The sequence below is a fragment of the Ctenopharyngodon idella genome, chromosome 7 (assembly GCF_019924925.1).
Source record: "Ctenopharyngodon idella isolate HZGC_01 chromosome 7, HZGC01, whole genome shotgun sequence".
In the NCBI taxonomy this organism is placed as follows: Eukaryota; Metazoa; Chordata; class Actinopteri; order Cypriniformes; family Xenocyprididae; genus Ctenopharyngodon; species Ctenopharyngodon idella.
This window is the reverse complement of record NC_067226.1, coordinates 3462354-3480469: the sequence shown is the minus strand read 5'-3', so window position 1 is coordinate 3480469 and position 18116 is coordinate 3462354. Positions and strand designations below refer to the sequence as shown.

The 18116-nt window shown below is 36.5% G+C and overlaps 1 protein-coding gene across 5 annotated transcripts; it reads right to left on the bottom strand.

Moving 5' to 3' along the window:
• Positions 1 to 9916: 9916 nt before the first annotated feature.
• Positions 9917 to 18042, bottom strand: si:dkey-6n21.13 (P2Y purinoceptor 3). 5 transcript variants are annotated; one of them, XM_051898577.1, is made up of 9 exons: positions 17345 to 18042; positions 16150 to 16367; positions 15883 to 15998; positions 15722 to 15809; positions 15342 to 15503; positions 14527 to 14644; positions 13379 to 13620; positions 12630 to 12969; positions 9917 to 11839 (listed from the first exon to the last, which is right to left on the bottom strand). In XM_051898577.1, the coding sequence occupies exon 9, from the start codon at positions 11710 to 11712 to the stop codon at positions 10474 to 10476; it is 1239 nt and encodes a 412-aa protein (XP_051754537.1). In that variant the 5' UTR covers positions 11713 to 11839; positions 12630 to 12969; positions 13379 to 13620; positions 14527 to 14644; positions 15342 to 15503; positions 15722 to 15809; positions 15883 to 15998; positions 16150 to 16367; positions 17345 to 18042; the 3' UTR covers positions 9917 to 10473. The 5 variants fall into 5 exon arrangements, with proteins under 5 accessions (XP_051754537.1, XP_051754538.1, XP_051754535.1 ...); XM_051898578.1 differs by having other exon boundaries at positions 12858 to 12969; XM_051898575.1 differs by having other exon boundaries at positions 12630 to 12965.
• Between the last annotated feature and the right edge of the window lie 74 nt (positions 18043 to 18116).

The following is an 18116-nucleotide window of genomic DNA, read 5'->3' as shown; positions in this document are numbered from 1 at the left end:
AGTGTGGCAGTAGCATCTTCTACTACATAAATGCAGCTTTAGCAAGTTGTTTTTCATTGACTTTTTTTTTTTTTTTTTAATTCTAGCCCAGTGAGTTTTTTGGTCTGAGCTGAGACCGCCTCTGGGCATACTCCAATATTTTAGCATAATTAGGCTGTTAACAAATTGGTCATTTAGTCAAGTCAAGTCACTTTTATTTATATAGCGCTTCTTACAATGCAGATTGTTTCAAAGCAGCTTTACAGTGATAGCAGAAACATAATTTTGGCTGTACAGCAGCTCTAGAAGAAAATAGTCTTAGCCTTAGCCCTACCAATGTTTCTGCATTAAGAACAGCCAAATCTGTTAAAACACTGATTGCATATTGAAAAGAGTTGGTGTAAAATGCAGCCCCTCCTCATAAATAATTTCACAGCACAATGACACTTTCTGCCTATATCTCTGTTCTTCCTCGTTTTTTAGAAGTAACCTTTAATAATTGTGGCCAAGAGTGTGACTGATAGGCTAATGAAATCAACCAGCCATGGTGTGAAATCAGACGTGTACCTGGATGGCATTTCTATAAGCAGAATGCTGAAGATGGCACACTTTGCCTTTTACCAGTAACAAACTGAAACCACAAATAACTGGCATTTTGTGAACTGTAAATTAAAGTAATTTCACTCAAATAAGGTTTTGTTTGTTGTTTTAATGATGTTTTCATGCAAGAATGGCTTTCATTTTAATTATGAGATTGTCAAGGTAAAATACATACAGTAATTCATTTTTGGACAGGTGGGTTCCATATTGCTCCAAATACTGGAGAGTCGCTGAGTGTGTCTGTCTGACGGGAGCAGCACAAACCATACTGGCAACCCAGGGAGAGGGCAGCTGCCAATATTGATGTGCTGCTACTGTCAGGCACACTGAGGCATCAAGTGGTCCAAGGGAGGAAGGAGGACGAAAGGAACATACAAAATATATGCAGATTAATTCATAGCTTTAATGGTTATACTATCAGAGAAAAAAAAGCAATGCCGATCTCCTAAAATACAGCCTAGCAAACAAAGGATGTGAATTCTCAGCTGTCAGAGAATAACTCCCTGAAGAGGCCACCCAAGCCACACCTGGTGATTCAGTCATGAATCATTTATTGTTTGTCTGGTCATTTGTAAAAATATCATTTGACTTGGAAAAAAAAAAACTCTGCTTTGTCACATTTTTACTCATAAATCTGGAAGAGCTTGTGGCCTAATTCTAAATACAGTACAAAACAATACAGACAGCATCTCACACTACTTGTTATCAAAAAGCTTACCTCTGATGCATTTATTTATGATATAAGCAGATCACTAGGTGTTTAATGCTGTCATGTTAATGGAGAAACTCCCAGGCTCCCAGTGACAGCACATCATAATTTGGAATTTGCCCTAAGAACTTACAAACCATGATGTGCTGCTACAGGGCACTCTGGGCTAAATAAAAAGATGACGACAGACTTCGATGGTCCTCACTAGGATAAGATTAGGGACAAAATTAATTATTGGATTAAGTGTGAAATGTCTTATGCATATTAAGCACCATGACTAAGTTATTAAAAATTAATGACAACAAAATTCGATGAGAAAGCAATGTGAACAGATCGCTTCTTTTGTTTCTGAAAAATGTAATATAAAGTTGTGTGACAGCAAAGAGTGACAGCATTACTGCAATTTCTCTGGCACAGACAATCATGAGGAAGCTTGTGGTCACCCACATCTTTTTAATGCCAGTCTAATAATGCCCTTTGAGACTTAATAAGTGAGTTACTGTGCACACACTGTCCTAAAATGGATGTTGAGGATGAAGACAAAATGGAGGATAACAAAGGAGGGGAGATGAGGAGAAAAAACTAGCGCCTGTCAAAAAGGTTTTACTACCAGGGGAATAATCTACTGTGGGTAAAATGAAGCAAGTAAAAATTATAATTTATTATTTTTATTTATTTTCTTCAAAAAAATGCATCTCTAATGTTTAAACTTCTTGGGCTTGATATTGTGAAACAAGATTAAGTATCACTGTAATAAATCAAAGTATATCTAATAGCATTACACATACAGTAATGTAACATCGAATATTTTAATTATCCAATCGTAATTGTTACATTAACTTAAAGGATTCCAGGGATTAGAAGTAAAATTTGTCCAAATGTAAAAAAACAAATAAGGGGACAGAAAGAAAAGAATGCTTGTACACTCCACAAGAATCATTTTCACAAAGACAAATATTTAGCAAAAGTATACATTAACAAAAATTAAAAAGAAAAAAATATATAAAAAAGAAGAAAAAAATAATAATTACAACTTTTTTTTTTAACTTTAAGGTCTGCAGTATATTGAATAACAGTAGGTTTTAATTATGGAGAGATAAAGAGAATGAGTAAGGTGAGAAAAAAGGAAGGAACATCTGATTTTTAAAAAAGTGTGACTTTGACACCACCTGATTAGTTTAAAGATGAATTATTGTATTATTCATCTGTAAAAAGCCAGTGATGGTCAAAGCGGTGAGGGTATATGACAGATCATTCGTTGTAGTGTGTAAAAGGTAAATGGCAGAAAGATCTTGGCCCATCACTACCTTACACTGTTTTTTTTATTATTTTTTTTTTATTGTTGTTTTTACTTAGCTTGTAAATTTAAAAAAAAAACATTTTTAGGAAAAAGCTTACACCCACAACACTGGACCAGCATAAATGTGGCATCAATTAAGTAGGAAAACCACAATAATAATCATTGCTTTACTGAAAAACTAATTTTATTTTTATTTTGCTCAAAACCAACCAACTGACAAAAGTTGAAAGGACTAAAAAAGTATTTGATATTTATAATCTCAACTGTTGTGGCAGAGAAAAAGAAACACCAAGTATTTTTGAAGGGCTTCAATTTTTTCTTTTAAGTACACCACACCCTATGTTGTGTGATGAAGTTCTAATGTCAGCAGAAAATCAAGGCCTAAATACAAAATAATTAATTCTGACTGTTGTAATATGCCAAAACATGATGTTTAATTTTTGCTTAAAGATATTTGAGACATCATCATAACGTTAAAGTTCAGAAAAAAGAGGAAGTTTATCTATAGCAAAATGCAGGCTAAATTTGTGCTACACAAAAGACAAACGTTCTTCAAAAACGTATGATATTTAATGTTTTATATTATAATACTTTTAGTTCAATCAACCCTGACAAACACAGTTACATCTCATAAAGGGCAGCCTATTTAAGGTCTGAGTCAAATGATCACGTCAGCACAGTTGCAGAAGGCATTTGCTTCTGTCTACTTCTGCCCGTCGTTCATCGAGAGAGGGAGAGAAAGGGGGGTGGGGGGTGTTAGCAAAAGAGAGGGAGAGAGAGAAAATGAGAAAAGGATAGACAGCAATGGGTGGGAGAGGGAGACCTAAAAGAGAAGCTCACACATAGACACATACACACCCTGGCCTAACTTTGCTCACCCATTCAAACCAGGGGCCGTTTTGGTTAAGCTTTGAAACGGACACAGGAAAGATTTCACTTACCCTCGATCCCCGTTCTCCAGCATGTTAGGCAACAGGGGAGAGGAAAAGGTGCCTGGTATTCCCAAAGTAACCCGCCGGACTCCCCTCTTCCAGTGTAGTCTGTCTCCTGCACCTGGGTAGGGAAAAAAAAAAAAAAAAAAAGTAATTCCCCAACTTAATTCTATGAAGTTGTTTTTGTATTCAAAAAAGCCAAGCAAAGTACTTAAAAAAGACTTTTTCATTCTTTCAGAAAACTCGATTAAACTCACTAAGTAGTTTGCCCACTGCAAATATTTTAATTCTTCGCAAATCTACAGCTAAATCCACACTTAAAACAGTTTGTCTAGTTCCAAAAAAATTGTAGAAACAGAATTAAAAAGGAAAACAAACCCACACATGCACTTATCAATGGGAATCCCAAGTCTTAATTTCAGGTCAAAAATACACCCATTCGTCTGAGCTTGGGGCTCCCATTCCAGATTGGGGGGTGGGGTTCCAAGAGTCAAATAAGTGCCTAAACCTTTTGTCCACCAGCACCTATTTTCAGCCCTTAAACCCCTTTCTCTCCCTATTCACCTTCAGACCAGCAGTCCAGTGCAGTGTGCAGCCTCTGCTTAGCTGTAGCTAGTGAGGCTGCCTGAGGAACTTGGTAGGCATAAAAAGCAGGGGTTGTAGCCTTTTTCCCGGGGCATCAGTTTCTACAATTAAAATGAACATTTTCGGGGGACAGGAAAAATCTCCAAAAAAATCAGGGCACCGCCCTGGGGTCCCCTTAGAAGAGTGTGAAGTTTGAGGACAGTCGGCGCTACCGTTTCGGAGGAAAAAATTATTTTCTAGGGCTTAGTGTCTGGGGCGCGTCAGTGCTAGCAGCTCTCGCTTGCTTGATTTCTTGTAGCCTTGCCAAAGCATTCACACAGCCAACGAAGAGAAAGAGAGGGAGGGGGGGGGGGAACAAAAGAAGGAGAAGGCTCGGCAGCAAAGACGCACAGAAAGGGGGATATGAAACTAGGAAAAGTGTTATGCGTTCGTGGTGTTTTTTGCGTTACACTGCGGAAAAGCTTTCACCACAAACTCCAAACACGAGCGACCGCACAGGGGGTGTTTCGAGTCCAAACGCATTGTTCAAAAAAAAAAAAAAAAAAAAAAACAACGTGATTTTATATTCTCGCCATTAGTTCATTATCCATTGAAAAAAAAAAAAAAAAACACAAAAAAACAAAAAAACAAAAAGGCAACAGCAAAAACAGATGTCAAGGGTTTGGAGTGCTCGAACTAAGCAAAGTTTTCATACTTTGATACTCTTTATACTCTCAGTGCGACCGGATTTTAAGCAGGGTCTCTGTGGGTTTTCTGTGTAGTACAGGGCTAGCTACAAAGATTGGAGAATATGTTGATCTGGTTCTACAGATAGTTTTACTGAGTAGCACAACCATGGTCCAACAGTACACACAAACCACACACAAACCACACATACACACACACACACACACACACACACACACATAAATAGAGCCAGACAAGACAAAGGCCTCTGTGATTAAGTCAAAAAAGCAGAATTAAAAGGGAAATCAATATCCAGCCATCAATACATTTTCAGATGAATATATTGCTATGGAAAGTTCAATTAAAATATAACCTTACATTTCACAAGTTGTCTGAAAACAATATTAGCTTCATAATAATTTGATAACACACAGCTAAAGCAAAATAACACATTTCAATAAAATCACTGTTATTAAAAAAATCATTCAAATTAAACTCAAACAGCACATTTATATTGTACTCTTGTGAAGATCATTTTTTGTTCCAAAAGTATACAGTCCCTTGTCTTTTACCTTTTAATCCTACCAGTACCATCTCGTACAACCTAAAACAAAAGCACTAAGCTTCAGGAACCACACACCAAAACAGGAAGACTAAAAATACCCCAACTAAAAACGTAAAAGGCAAGCACTAAAGATTTTTTTTGACATCTGCGAGTAAAGAGACTTTTTTGAATTAAACAATAAGAACAAAATCCCCACAATGCTACAAATAACTATTACAGCCTTTATGAAAATTATGAGAATAGTCTAAATAATATGACAATATGCAGTTAATGAGCATGTTAATCTATTTTTTTTACTGAAAAATTAAAAACGACTTATTTGAAACTCTTTTTCTTTTTTCAAAACCAAACTGCCCATGCCATGCCCAGCCTCTCCCTTATATTACTTTCAGCAGATGTGTAGCAAATTCAAGAAATATTGTTAAATATGACATCCAGGAACAGGTGCAGAGCTTTCATGGCATACCCAAGACCACATCTTCACTCTATGCCATTTATTCATTTGCTCAAAAAGCTCAGTAAATGGCAATATTGTACATGCACACTACATACTTTTAGATATTCTAGAAAAAAATATTCAGTATGACTAGAATCATTGGTCAGATCTTTTACTGCAAAATTCCAAATGTTAAAATTGTTCTTGAAGAAAATCTTGCGAGCCCAGAAAAAAAAAAGGCAACAAGGAAACCTCTGCAATTAATACATTAACTATAAAGCAAAACCCATGCCAAAACTAGGAAAAGCACCGTGTACTTTTATCACAAGGCTACAGGGTCATAGTAAAGACCACAACACTCCTTTTAACAATAACTTTAACACTTTATGGCAACTTTTAAAACAGCACAGCAGCCTAACATCATTCTATTATATTACTCATACATCTGTAATTTTAATTACAAATTAATTGATCTGACACTGACTGTAATTGGACTTTTTTAAAACAAAACGTACCCTGGACACACATAAATAAGTAAAGTACGACAATAGGTTGCGATATTACAGTCTGGAATATTAATTTGCCTGGCATAACTACGAGAAACGCGATGAAATTATCAGTTATTCAAACGTAGTCATCTTAAGCGACATGACTGCACGTTTCAAAACAGCCAATTAGTCGGGTATCGAGAAATTATTTATATTGTGGGGCAAGTAATGAATTGTTTTGAAACTTGCATACTTGGAAACTTGAACTTTTGATTCATCGCCAAACAATTCTGTCGTGGTCTTGAATATGTCACCTCAGAGCGCGTCTTCAGCTAACGTTACATTCGAAACACGTCGTTATTCTTTTGCCGCTGTCCACAGAGTTCTTAGTTTGGTCACGCTGTGTCACCTTAAGATGTCATTTGACGAACCAACGTTCTGATGTTCGAATCACAAAGACTGAACAACTTCATTTAGCTGTCATTTTGATGTTAGACTTTATGTTTTCATCCCTGTCTACACTGTTTCGATTGACGAAATCCCTGTGAATGGGTCTAATGACCTAATCTCTTATTAGATGGAGCGAATTAAAAAAAGGGGAAAGTAGTGCTTGAAGCTTGGTTGTGGGTGAGGGGACAGCTACAGAGGGGAGTGGTTCAGAACATTAGACGCACCGAGAAATCATTGTCTTTAAAAGCTAACATATGACAAAGGCTAGAAGACTTTATTCGGTTTGCTTTATGGTGTTAATATAGTGTAAAGCATCGTTTAGGTTGTAATATGTTGTTTGGACGTTATCCCGCGGGTTCCAACACGTTTTGGAGGTAGTCTGTTTAATTATACTAAGAAAGTATGTTTGTTTTGTTTTGTTTTGTTCAAAACACAAAGAAATAAGTGCCGAAACAGCTTACACTAAACAACAAATATAAAGTTAGCAAGGTCTTTCTATGAAGCATACGCAATTTTCTGAAAGTACTATTACTTTGTATTTATACGTTCGTTCGTTTTTTTTAAAGAAAACTCGTAGTCAGTTAATAATACATGGTAAAAGGGACACATTTGCAAAAACTATGTCGCTTACAAAAAATTATTATAATTATATAAATAAAGGAGTAATAATTACATACCTTTTATGAAAATCCTCTTCCAGTTCCCAATATTTATAAAAAAATTAAAAAAAAATTATTTGTTAACGTAATAAAGAATCTTGGGGAAAGAATTCGTTAAAAAAAATCATAATGAGGAATAATGTAGCTGTTAGAAGTGTTCCAGTCACTGAGGCTCTGAAGTTTGAAAATGGCGCCAATGTTCCACTGCAGCAGCTCTACCACTGTGATGACACGGGACAGATAAAAAAATAAATATAAATTTTCCTCAGTGAAAAATAATTTTTTTCACAAACTGATTTATTGCACTTTGGTTAAAATAAGCGATTCTACCTATCTCTTATTGAATTGTTTGCTTCTATAATTTATAATTATTTTTTGATAATTTTTGATAACCGTCAGATCATGCCTTAGCCGCGGTGCAGGTCGGGAAGTGCCATTGCTGGTTTTCTTTTAAATTTCCAAACTACAGTCCTGAATGGCCGCCATGTCGCCCCCTGTTGTATTATCTGTGTATTTTCTGAGCTTGCACCCTTATAGTCGACGTTAAGAGCTTTGTTTTTTGCCCTGTGACTCGAACACAAATTAACTTTACAAAGTATTTACTTGATATTTTTGTACCAGCTTCCCCAATTTTGTTTTTTTTATTTCTACCTCCCCCTGGCACCTTTTATTCATTAATCTATATTGTATTTTTTTCTCTCTGTTTTCTTGATTTATATATTATACAAACTTGTATATTGTTTAATTTTTGTAACTGAACAAATGTTTAATAATAATATTCCTTTAAAATAATAAATAATAAACTCCAACACAAATGAAAAGACGAACTCCAGAGTTAACTGTTGGAAGTTTTACTAAATATTACAAATGTAGCAACATATTCTTACAAGAGTACACAGAACCTGATATATAGGCCTAATGTCCAGGGCAGAGACAGAAACTTCTGGCAAAAACTTGTGGGGCCCAAAATAAATACATTTACATAAATGATATATGTGCTGATTTCTATTTCTTTATCTATGTCTAGTTATGAGTTTAGTATGCATTTGACATAGATATCATGCTGTCTTTTATATGGTAAGAAAATAAATATATAGGATATGAAATAGCCTACCTTAATTAAAATCAAATCCAGAGAGCACATACTGCAACTGTCACTGGTCCAGCGTAAGTCTCCTTGCAACATGTCTGCTCTTATTGCAATAATAAATATCGGAGATATGAATTATGACTACATCAAAAATCTCAAAATGTAAAAAAAATTACAAATATCTCTTCCATATTAAAACATCTACCCTCCGGTTCCACGGACAAGGCTTAAAGGGATATTTCACCCAAAAATTCTGTCATCATTTACTCACCCTCAAGTTGTTCCAATTCTGTATAAATGTCTTTGTGCTGCTGAACACAATATTTTGAAGAAAGTTTGTAACTAGGCCGTTTTGGGGCACCATTGACTTCCATAGTAGGAAAAAAAATACTATGGAAGTCAATGGTGTCCCAGAACTGTTCAGTTTCCCACATTCTTCAAAATATCTTGTTTTGTGTTCAACGGAACAAAGAAATTTATACAGGTTTGGAACAACCTGAAGCTGAGTAAATTATGACAGAATTTTCATTTTTGGGTGAACTATCCCTTTAAGCCTACACTCTCGGGTAAAAGCTGAGTGCATATTAGTACCTCAAAGGTACATTCTGTTACCAAAAGTGTACAAATTAATACCTAAATGGTACATATTAGAAACTTTTGAAATGGTACCATTTTTGCTGAGAGTGTAATCCCAAACTAAAATGCATGTTTGAGCTGTTTTAACTGAAAGCAACTTGCACTGACATATCTTAAAATATGTCAGTGCCGTTGTTTTGTCTCAAGATGCACACCAGTATTTTTTTTTTTTAAGGCATTTTTAAAAAAGCTACTTAAATGTCCTAATTGAACTAATACCTAAGCTTAATCTAAGCCCTGTTTGTGAAACCGGGCCTTAGATACTCAACATACACGATCTGTGCATCAGCACTATCACGAGTTATGACTGTATCGTTTACAGTACATTATCATTTACTGTAAAAGCAAATTATAATCTGTGCTTGAGATCTTCACAGAGGAACAGAAAGAGCTACATTTATTGCTGCAATGCTGACAAGTTATTTCATCCATAACATGCATTCTTCCACTAATACCGTATATAAATGTTTACATTTAGACAGGCTCTCCTTTGGTTCAGAAAATCTTGCAACAGGACAGTTGATCATTAACCAATGTAATACCAAGCAGTAATAACAGTCTATGAGGGCTGAGGTCTTCTGTGGATCATCTGTTTTTAACTTATTTTAGTAAGACGGAAGGACAAAGGGTAGTTTGCTTGTGCCTTATACTGATGTACTCGTGTTCAGTGTACTTAGAAAGTACACAAAGCGAGGTTCCTGGTACAATACAATATAACTCTATGAAAAAGGAAGTAAAAAAATAGCTGGACTGACATTTTTTGACAACTATGGCAAAACTGAAGCTCTGAATGTAAATATAACTTGTGAACAAGATGCCTAAACCGTCACCCACAAGAAGTTTATTCTACAACAAATTTAGATTCTTTACTCACACAAGGACAAACAAATCTGAAATAGTGCTTAAATGATGTATAGCATCTTCAAAAGATCTCATAATTTGATTTTCTTTTTAAACAGGCTCAGAAAATGTTTATTAGAAGAGTTTAATTATTCACAACATGATATATTAATCTATGACAGCACTAAACGTAGTTCCAGCACAAAATATTTCTACTCTGAGGTATGCCAACAACTGCAAAAATAAGATAAACTATAAATGAGTGTATTATTCTATATATGTTTTTGCAATTTATATACACTAAATCAACATTTTTTTCAATAACAAATTAACCCTCTAAACAATTAACAAATAAAACAATCTGTTAGGGGTCTTGAAAAGACAAAACAACTACAAGATCCTCCATGTTTTATGTGAATACACATGATTATACAAAAACAATGAATATAACAAAACATTACAGTTCATTTCAAATTAATCCCATATGAAGGCTCACTTGTTGGTGCCCTACGCCGTCACATGTTTAGATTGTCATTCCTTAAGGTAGACCTCTGTATGCATTGTTTTCAGCTGTTGACCCATTTTCCTTATGGTTCCGTGTCTCCTCAGCTTCAATTTCCTCTTCCTCTCCTTTTCCCAGCATTCTCAGTGGCCATAGTAGACCATGCTGGGCATGTTCAGGTTTTTGACAGCAGGGCCCATTTTTCTCTTTGGTAAGGAAATAAAGCAGTGCATTCAGCCAGGCGTTGAATGAGGCCAGAGGCCGAGTGATTTTATAACAGATGGAAACCATGCGCATGGTGTGGCACTGTACCCTACTTGTCACTTTCAGGAGCAGGAAAATGGTGCGAGTGACATGGAAGGGAAAGAAGCAAAGGGCAAAGAGTAGAGTGATAGTAATTATGGTCTTGATGGACTTGCGACGCCTGTTCACGTAAGGCGAATGAGCCCCCAAGATGATTGACATGCCCTCTCCCCCTATCCCTGCGACGCTTTCACAGCCCGTCCCACTCCTGACTCTTTGAGGAGGAGGTTGAGAGTGCAGCGACCGAAATATAGTTAACACTACACGTGAGTAGCACCAGGCAATGATGCTAAATGGTACAAAAAAACCCAAGAAATGAAGAGTGACCCCGTAAGGGATGTAATCGTGGAACTCTCTATCAATGGCATCATCCCAGCAATTATTAAACACCTCCTCCCTCGTGCCCTTACCTTCACGTGGAAGATACTGCGTCTGTGCAAAACGAAAAATTGGGCATGTTAGTGCAAAAACAGCAATCCACACCAAAACGCAAGTCCCCTTCACGGCTCGCTTGGTCTCCAAGGTGATGGTCTTCATGGGGTGACAGATGCCCAGGTAGCGGTGCACTGAGATACAAGTGAGAAAGAAGATGCTGCAGTAGAGGTTGAAGTAAAAGAGGAAGCGCACTAGGCGGCACATGAAGTCTCCGAACACCCAGTCGTCCCGCATGACGTAACTAGCCACCAGGAAAGGCAAGGATAAACCATACATGAAGTCTGTCGTGGCCAGGTTCACCATGTAAATCAGCGATGCATTCCAGCGTCTGGTGCGTCGAAAGGAACGGTAAAGAACCACAAAGTTAAGGGTTATGCTGAAGACAAAGGTGAAGGAGTAGCAAATTGGCAGGAAGATGTACTTGTAGGACTCATCAATATTGCAGGAGCCAGTAACTGAAGAATTAATTGAGGAAGAAAGCTGGGCGTCTGCCCCCTTATCTGTTTCAAACAAAACAGTAGGCACTCTTGTCGTCATTGTTGGCTAGTTCTTATGAAGCGTCCTTGTTTCATCCTCCCATTCTTTGCTTCTGAAACCACCTCTTTTCCAATAAGCAACTTTTTTGAATTTCCTGCGATCTCCTTCTCCTTGTTTAGTTTAACATCTATGAGAGATACATTACTGTTAGGATACAAAATATATGAAACAAATTGTCAAAACTTTCGCAGATGTCATCCCACAAAAGCCTCCCACTTATTCTTCCTAGCCCTCCCCGCATCCCCCTTACTCTTTCACAACCCCTGGTACTGTTTGCGCATAGGTATATATGCTGCTGATTCAGACCCTTTTCACTTCATTAACCCATCAAACAGTAACCACACTTCCCCTCAATGTCCTATTCTCTATCTTACCCGCCCCTCACCCCGTCCCTCACATTAGGACTCTTTACCCCCATTCCTCTTCCTCAAAACAAATATAAACGGATACATAATTGTTAGCTTTATAAACTTTTAGCATTAATCAAACTACGCTTAGACTCCCTCTGGATATATTTGCACATTAAAACATCTTTGGGATGCTATGTCATGGCTATCCCTACCTCCCGGTAAAGTTAGCACACAGCTGACTGAGCCCACGGTGAATTGCTTATTGCCCACCACTTCTCAGACATATAAGACGCTATGTCAATAAATGAGTGAGTACCTGAAGGTCACTAAATGACATTAAGGTAGTCTGCTTCGGCTAAATAAATAACAAGGTATTTACTTGGGGAATAAGACAACATCATAAACAGAGTAAACAACCCTTATTATAAATCACATTACCTACATATTGCAAGAGTTCACTGCCTGCATAACTGTAATTAATAAGTTATATATATAATATAGACATGCAAGGACAACAAAAAACACCTGTTACATCTGGTTATGAGGTGTTAAAATATGTTCACTTACCTATTTAACAAAGCAATAAAGTCCTTTGTTTTTTTAGAAAAATAAAGAATCTCAGTATGAATAAAACGTGAGGAGTACCTGACACTGAAAACAGGTAACAACTAATTTGACTATCAAGACAAATACAGAAGAGCAAATCGAAGAAGATTTGGATGCATCATTGGCTCCGTCTAGTCATTCACCCCTGAAGTCTTTCCCTTTCACATCAGTTTCTCGAACTATTTTTACCATTCTCTCAATCCAACCCTCCTTGGTCATCTCTTGCTCCATGATATGTCCCTCCCTCTTTCTTCTTTCCTCTATTAGTGCTGAGCTGGCCTTTTGAGAATACAAACTCTGGCTAGGCAAAATACACACAGACACACACAACAGAAGAGCAATGATGTAACAAAACAATACACATATTCAATCTTAATGAAATCCCTTTTATTCCACAAAATAATATTTAAGTATTTCACAAACAGTGACAACAACAATCCAGTTATGAGTTGCTTGGCAATGTATGTACGCACGCATACTTAATAGCATTTAATGAGCCATGTCTTAACATGTGAGGCTTGGCATAATTGGCTTTGCCACTAAACAAATTAGAGTAATATGGAGCATGTCATGGCATATACTGTCTTTTGTTGAATATGTTGCTTTATCTGTTGGACCTAGCAATTGTAACAGTGTAAACTGCAGTTTTAAATCCTCATCGGTGCCTAAAAAAGTGTCATAAAAAAGATGAAATGAAAAACTATAAAAACCTTAAAAGTCTTTTGCAGTGATGATGGAGTGCTGTAGCTTTTCACAGTAAAGTCAATTAGTTCAGGCAGCTTATGGACAGTCTTGTAAACGAATGTCCCGTCATTATGCTCCTTAGAAGAAATACTTTTTTGGATTGTGCATCAGAGTGATGTCATATCTTGTACCTCCAGCAGCATCGCGTCCTGCTCTGTTCTCAGCTGGTCCCTTGTGAGAAGTCGACCCACCAGCTCTGAACTGAGGTCTAAACACACACAGACATACACTTATTCATTTATTCACAACAGATGATTATATCATCACTGTAACATAATAGTTAAAGGGTTAGTTCACCCAAAAATTAAAATTCTGTCATTAATTACTCATCCTCATGTCGTTCCACACCCGTAAGACCTTTGTTCACCTTCGGAACACAAATTAAGATATTTTTGATGAAATCCGAGAGGTATATGACTCGTTTATAGACAGCAATATAATCAACACTTTCAAGGCCCAGAAAGGTACTAAAGACATCGTTAAAACAGTCGACATGACTGCAGTGGTTCAACCTTAATATTATGAAGCGACGAGAATATTTTTTGTGCGCACAAAAAGGACTTTATTCAACAATATCTTCTCTTCTGTGTCATTCTCATACGTTGTTTACATCCAGCACTTCCAGGTTCTAAGTCAAAATGCCGACTCATTATTGGCCAGCTCCTGCGTCAGCATCACACGCATGCGTCGTGCTGCTCACGTGTGCAGCATAGACCAATACTGAGCCAGCATTCGGACGTAAACACGGAAGCCTTTACTGTGCTTACTGCGTCACCTGCATAAGGATAATGACTGGGAAGAGACTGTTGAATAAAGTCGTTATTTTCGTTTTGTTTTTTTGCACACAAAAGTATTCTCGTCGCTTCATAAAATTACGGTTGAACCACTGCAGTCACGTCGACTGTTTTAACGCTGTCTTTAGTACCTTTCTGGACCTTGAAAGTGGTGGTTAAATTACTGTCTATGGACGAGTCATAAACCTCTCGGATTTCATCAAAAATATCTTAATTTGTGTTCCGAAGATGAAAGAAGGTCTTACGGGTTTGGAACGGTGAGTGATTAATGACACAAATTTAATTTTTGGGTGAACTAACCCTTTAATGCTTTGGCTTACCATGAATGTCTTTGCTTAGTGAGGTCCTCAATGCTTTTAACTCCTTCAAGCTGAAATTCTTCAAGTCATTTCGCTCATAGCGCTTCCTTTCTCTGACAGCCTCACTGGGTGGTATAGTCTGTGATGGGGGTCAGTGGAGTGCAATTATGTCTTTGCATATCTACACAAAAGTTTGGGGTCGGTAAGATTTTAATAAATGTTTTTTAAAGAAGACTCTTATGCTCACCGAAGCTGCATATATTTGATCCAAAAATACAGTAAAAACAGCAATATTGTAAATATTATTGCAATTTAAAATAACTGTTTTCTATTTTAATACATTTTAAAATCTTATTTATTCCTGTGGCGACTGAATTTTCAGCATCATTACACCAGTCTTCAGTGTCACATGATCCTACAGATACCATTCTAACATGCTGATTTGCTGCTCAAGAAACATTTATTTTTATCATCAATGTTGAAAACAGTTATATTTTTGGGGACACCTTGATACAGTTTTTAGGATTCTATGATGGAAAGTTCAAAAGAACGGCATTTATTTGAAATAGAATTTTTCTGTAACAATGTAAAAGTTTTACTGTCACTTTTGTTCAATTTAATGCATCCATGCTGAATAAAAGTATTAATTTCTTTAAAAACAAGCTTACTGACCCCAAACTTTTGAATGCTAGTGTACAGAACATTTCATCTACACATTACTAATATTAGATACTACATAACTATTTGAATAAATGTGCTTTGTCAATTCAAATGCATAATATGATAAGCAAAACACACATAAGACACTACACCATAAGTATGTGCTCTGTTCTAACCTGTTTTTGCTCCAATCTCAATTTGTGTCTGAGTAAACTCAGCGCAGCTCTGACATCATTCTTGAAACCTCTTGATTTGGTTTTCTTAGTCGATGCAGAGCTTGAACCACGCTCCTTCTCTAACCTCTGAATGCTGCCACACTTACTGGACTGTTTTGCCACCTGAATAGGTAACAAAGAGCATAACAAGTAATTATTTTTCTCGTCATTAAACAGACATGAACAAAATTGCACAGTATGTCTCAATCTCTATCCATTTGAGTACTACACCCACTGAAGTTGTTCACACTGTTCACATTATGTTGCCACCCACACCCAGCAACAGTAAAAAAAAAAAAAAAAAAAAAAATGCAGTGTGGCAAACTGGCAATTTATTTCACCTCTTTCTTTGCCTCTATTTCCTCTTCTTCCTCCTCACTTTCACTGTTATTGATGAAGCACAGCTGTAGATTCATCTGGCTCTGGAGCCTAGAATAATAAAGCATAGTTGCTAAAGATTTTACTCAAATTCAGTAGCTAGGATTTATGAAATCTGTGTGACCTTGATGTCAGAGAAGTCAGACGACTGTTGCAATCGTCCTCCATGTCCTCATAGGTTTCTCTGTGACTGCTCAGCCCTCTGATTTCTGGCCAGTCTACTGTCAGCCTGTCCAAGTCCTGCAGAAAAACCTTTTAGTATGAATTCATAGTGGCTGTTACTGTAGATAAGTAGTCAAATAATTAGATTGTAGCTCTTGTCAGTCCAAAACAAAATGTGTCATCTGTTTTTCATCTTTTACAATTTAATGCAGATGACTTTCATTTAGACCTTTTCCCTCTGTCTCCTCTCCTCTTGTTGCTTCTCAAGTTCAGCAATACGAAGGCTCAGATCTTCCCAGTGCATGATGGGTAAGCCCAGGTCATCTTCAGGATATCCCTCTTGCCATAATAAGGCTGCCCCTTCTGCATCCTCCTCTGTCTCATCACTCTCTTTTTCATTTCCCCTCTCGCGCTCTTTTTCTTTTTCTCCATCCATTCCCACGACCCCTAACAGAATGAGAGGAGCACAAGGCCTCTGAAGATCAAGTAGTCAATATATTTTAGGTTAAAAATTTTGTTATTTCTATAACACCACATGTTTAAGGAGATACTATGAGAGAAGCTGCCTCTTATAGTTCTGTAAGAGAAACTGGCATCATCAGATCAAGACATTTATTTAACATTTACTCATTAAAATTAACAAGTATATATGTTTATAGTCCTTTTCTTAATCAGTAGAATATAATACAAAAGCAGCTAGTATCTTTTTTCACTAATATTTATTCAATGAGATGCTAGTACTTAGTCTATACTAGCATTTATTCATTTGCTTCTAGTCCCAATAGTGACAAGAAATTATTCAACTTTTAATTACTGTTAATTACCAGTTCTGTAGGGTTCTGTGGTTCATACATCACCCAGACTAGTATGTATTCAGATTATTTCTGGTACCTATTCCATTTTAGTTTAGTATTTATTTATGAAGTACTAGTATTTATTCTAGTAACTTAAATACTCAAAATAGTTACTATACACAGTTTTCTTAGTTTTTCATTAAACACACAATAGTCAATAAATATTAGACAACTAAGTGTGTATTTCAGTTGTAACTAGTAACATTTTACTTGCTAAAACGGCTTGTCAAGCAACATCTGTGTTTTGTTCGTCTTTTACAGAATATTATAAACGGAACATTTTATCATTTTTTTCCCCCTTGAAACGTTACAACATCCAGAACATGAGGAGTCATCTGACGTATTTCCTCAGAAACTGCAATATCCCAAAACATTTACTCTGAAAATACTGACTAGTTTAGAAATTAGGTCATAAACACGAAAACATTTCCATATTCTATATACATTCATAATTATTTTAAAGTCTTGTAATCTTATGTAGCCTGGTGCTATCACGTTTGGCCACGTATTAAACTGACATGATGTATCCTAAAATTGTGTATCGCTTAGTTTTTTTAGAGGTATACTTACTTTTTTGGTGGAATGTGTTTGCAAATTCTGTACTCCGGTCCAACAAGTCAAAACTCACACATTTTCCTACTTTTCTTAGACTTTATAACTTGTTTTCCTCCGTGCTGACCCGTTACGCGCCCTCCTCGTCTTCGTTTATCCTTTTCACTCTTTTTCATCCATGGAGATGAATTTCTTTCTCTTTTCCGCTCCTTCGTATTTAGAAGGTTATACTATGCAGAGTTTTTTCGTTTTTTCATTAGTTCAATCAATCCAACATTTTGTTCCTTAAAAATCCTCAACGCAGACATCAAAAACTTAAGGAATTTGGCGACGTTTTGTTATGGGGAGAGAACGTGAAAGGGAGGAGAATGAGCGAAGAGTAATAAAAGTAACCACTTCAGGTGTCTAGTTTCAGACATTTGCAATCATGAGGAAAGATTAGTCGATAATCTTTCAAATCATAGCATGTAGTCCTCCTAATAAACAAATGTTTATTTCCCATGTCTATTTTTTAAGACGAAAAGAAAACTGTTTGGGGTTGGGTGTCAAATGTCAGCAAGTCTAAGCATGCTTAATTTGTGACAGCAACCATCGGTGAACTACTGGGTTTTGATTGTATTTACTTAACATTTCGATGAAGCCTCGGTTTAGGACAAAACATTCTTTAAAAAACTTCATATTTCACGGAACATTTAAATCCTCGAAATAATGAAAAGTTGCTGGTGTTAATTTTATCCGTTTAACTGCATAAACCAAGTAAAGGATGACTGGAATGGAGGTGAACAAACAG

Bases quoted from the DNA above. Each gene is read 5' to 3' on its own strand.
- si:dkey-6n21.13 (XM_051898577.1), bottom strand. From the start codon at position 11,712: ATGACGACAAGAGTGCCTACTGTTTTGTTTGAAACAGATAAGGGGGCA.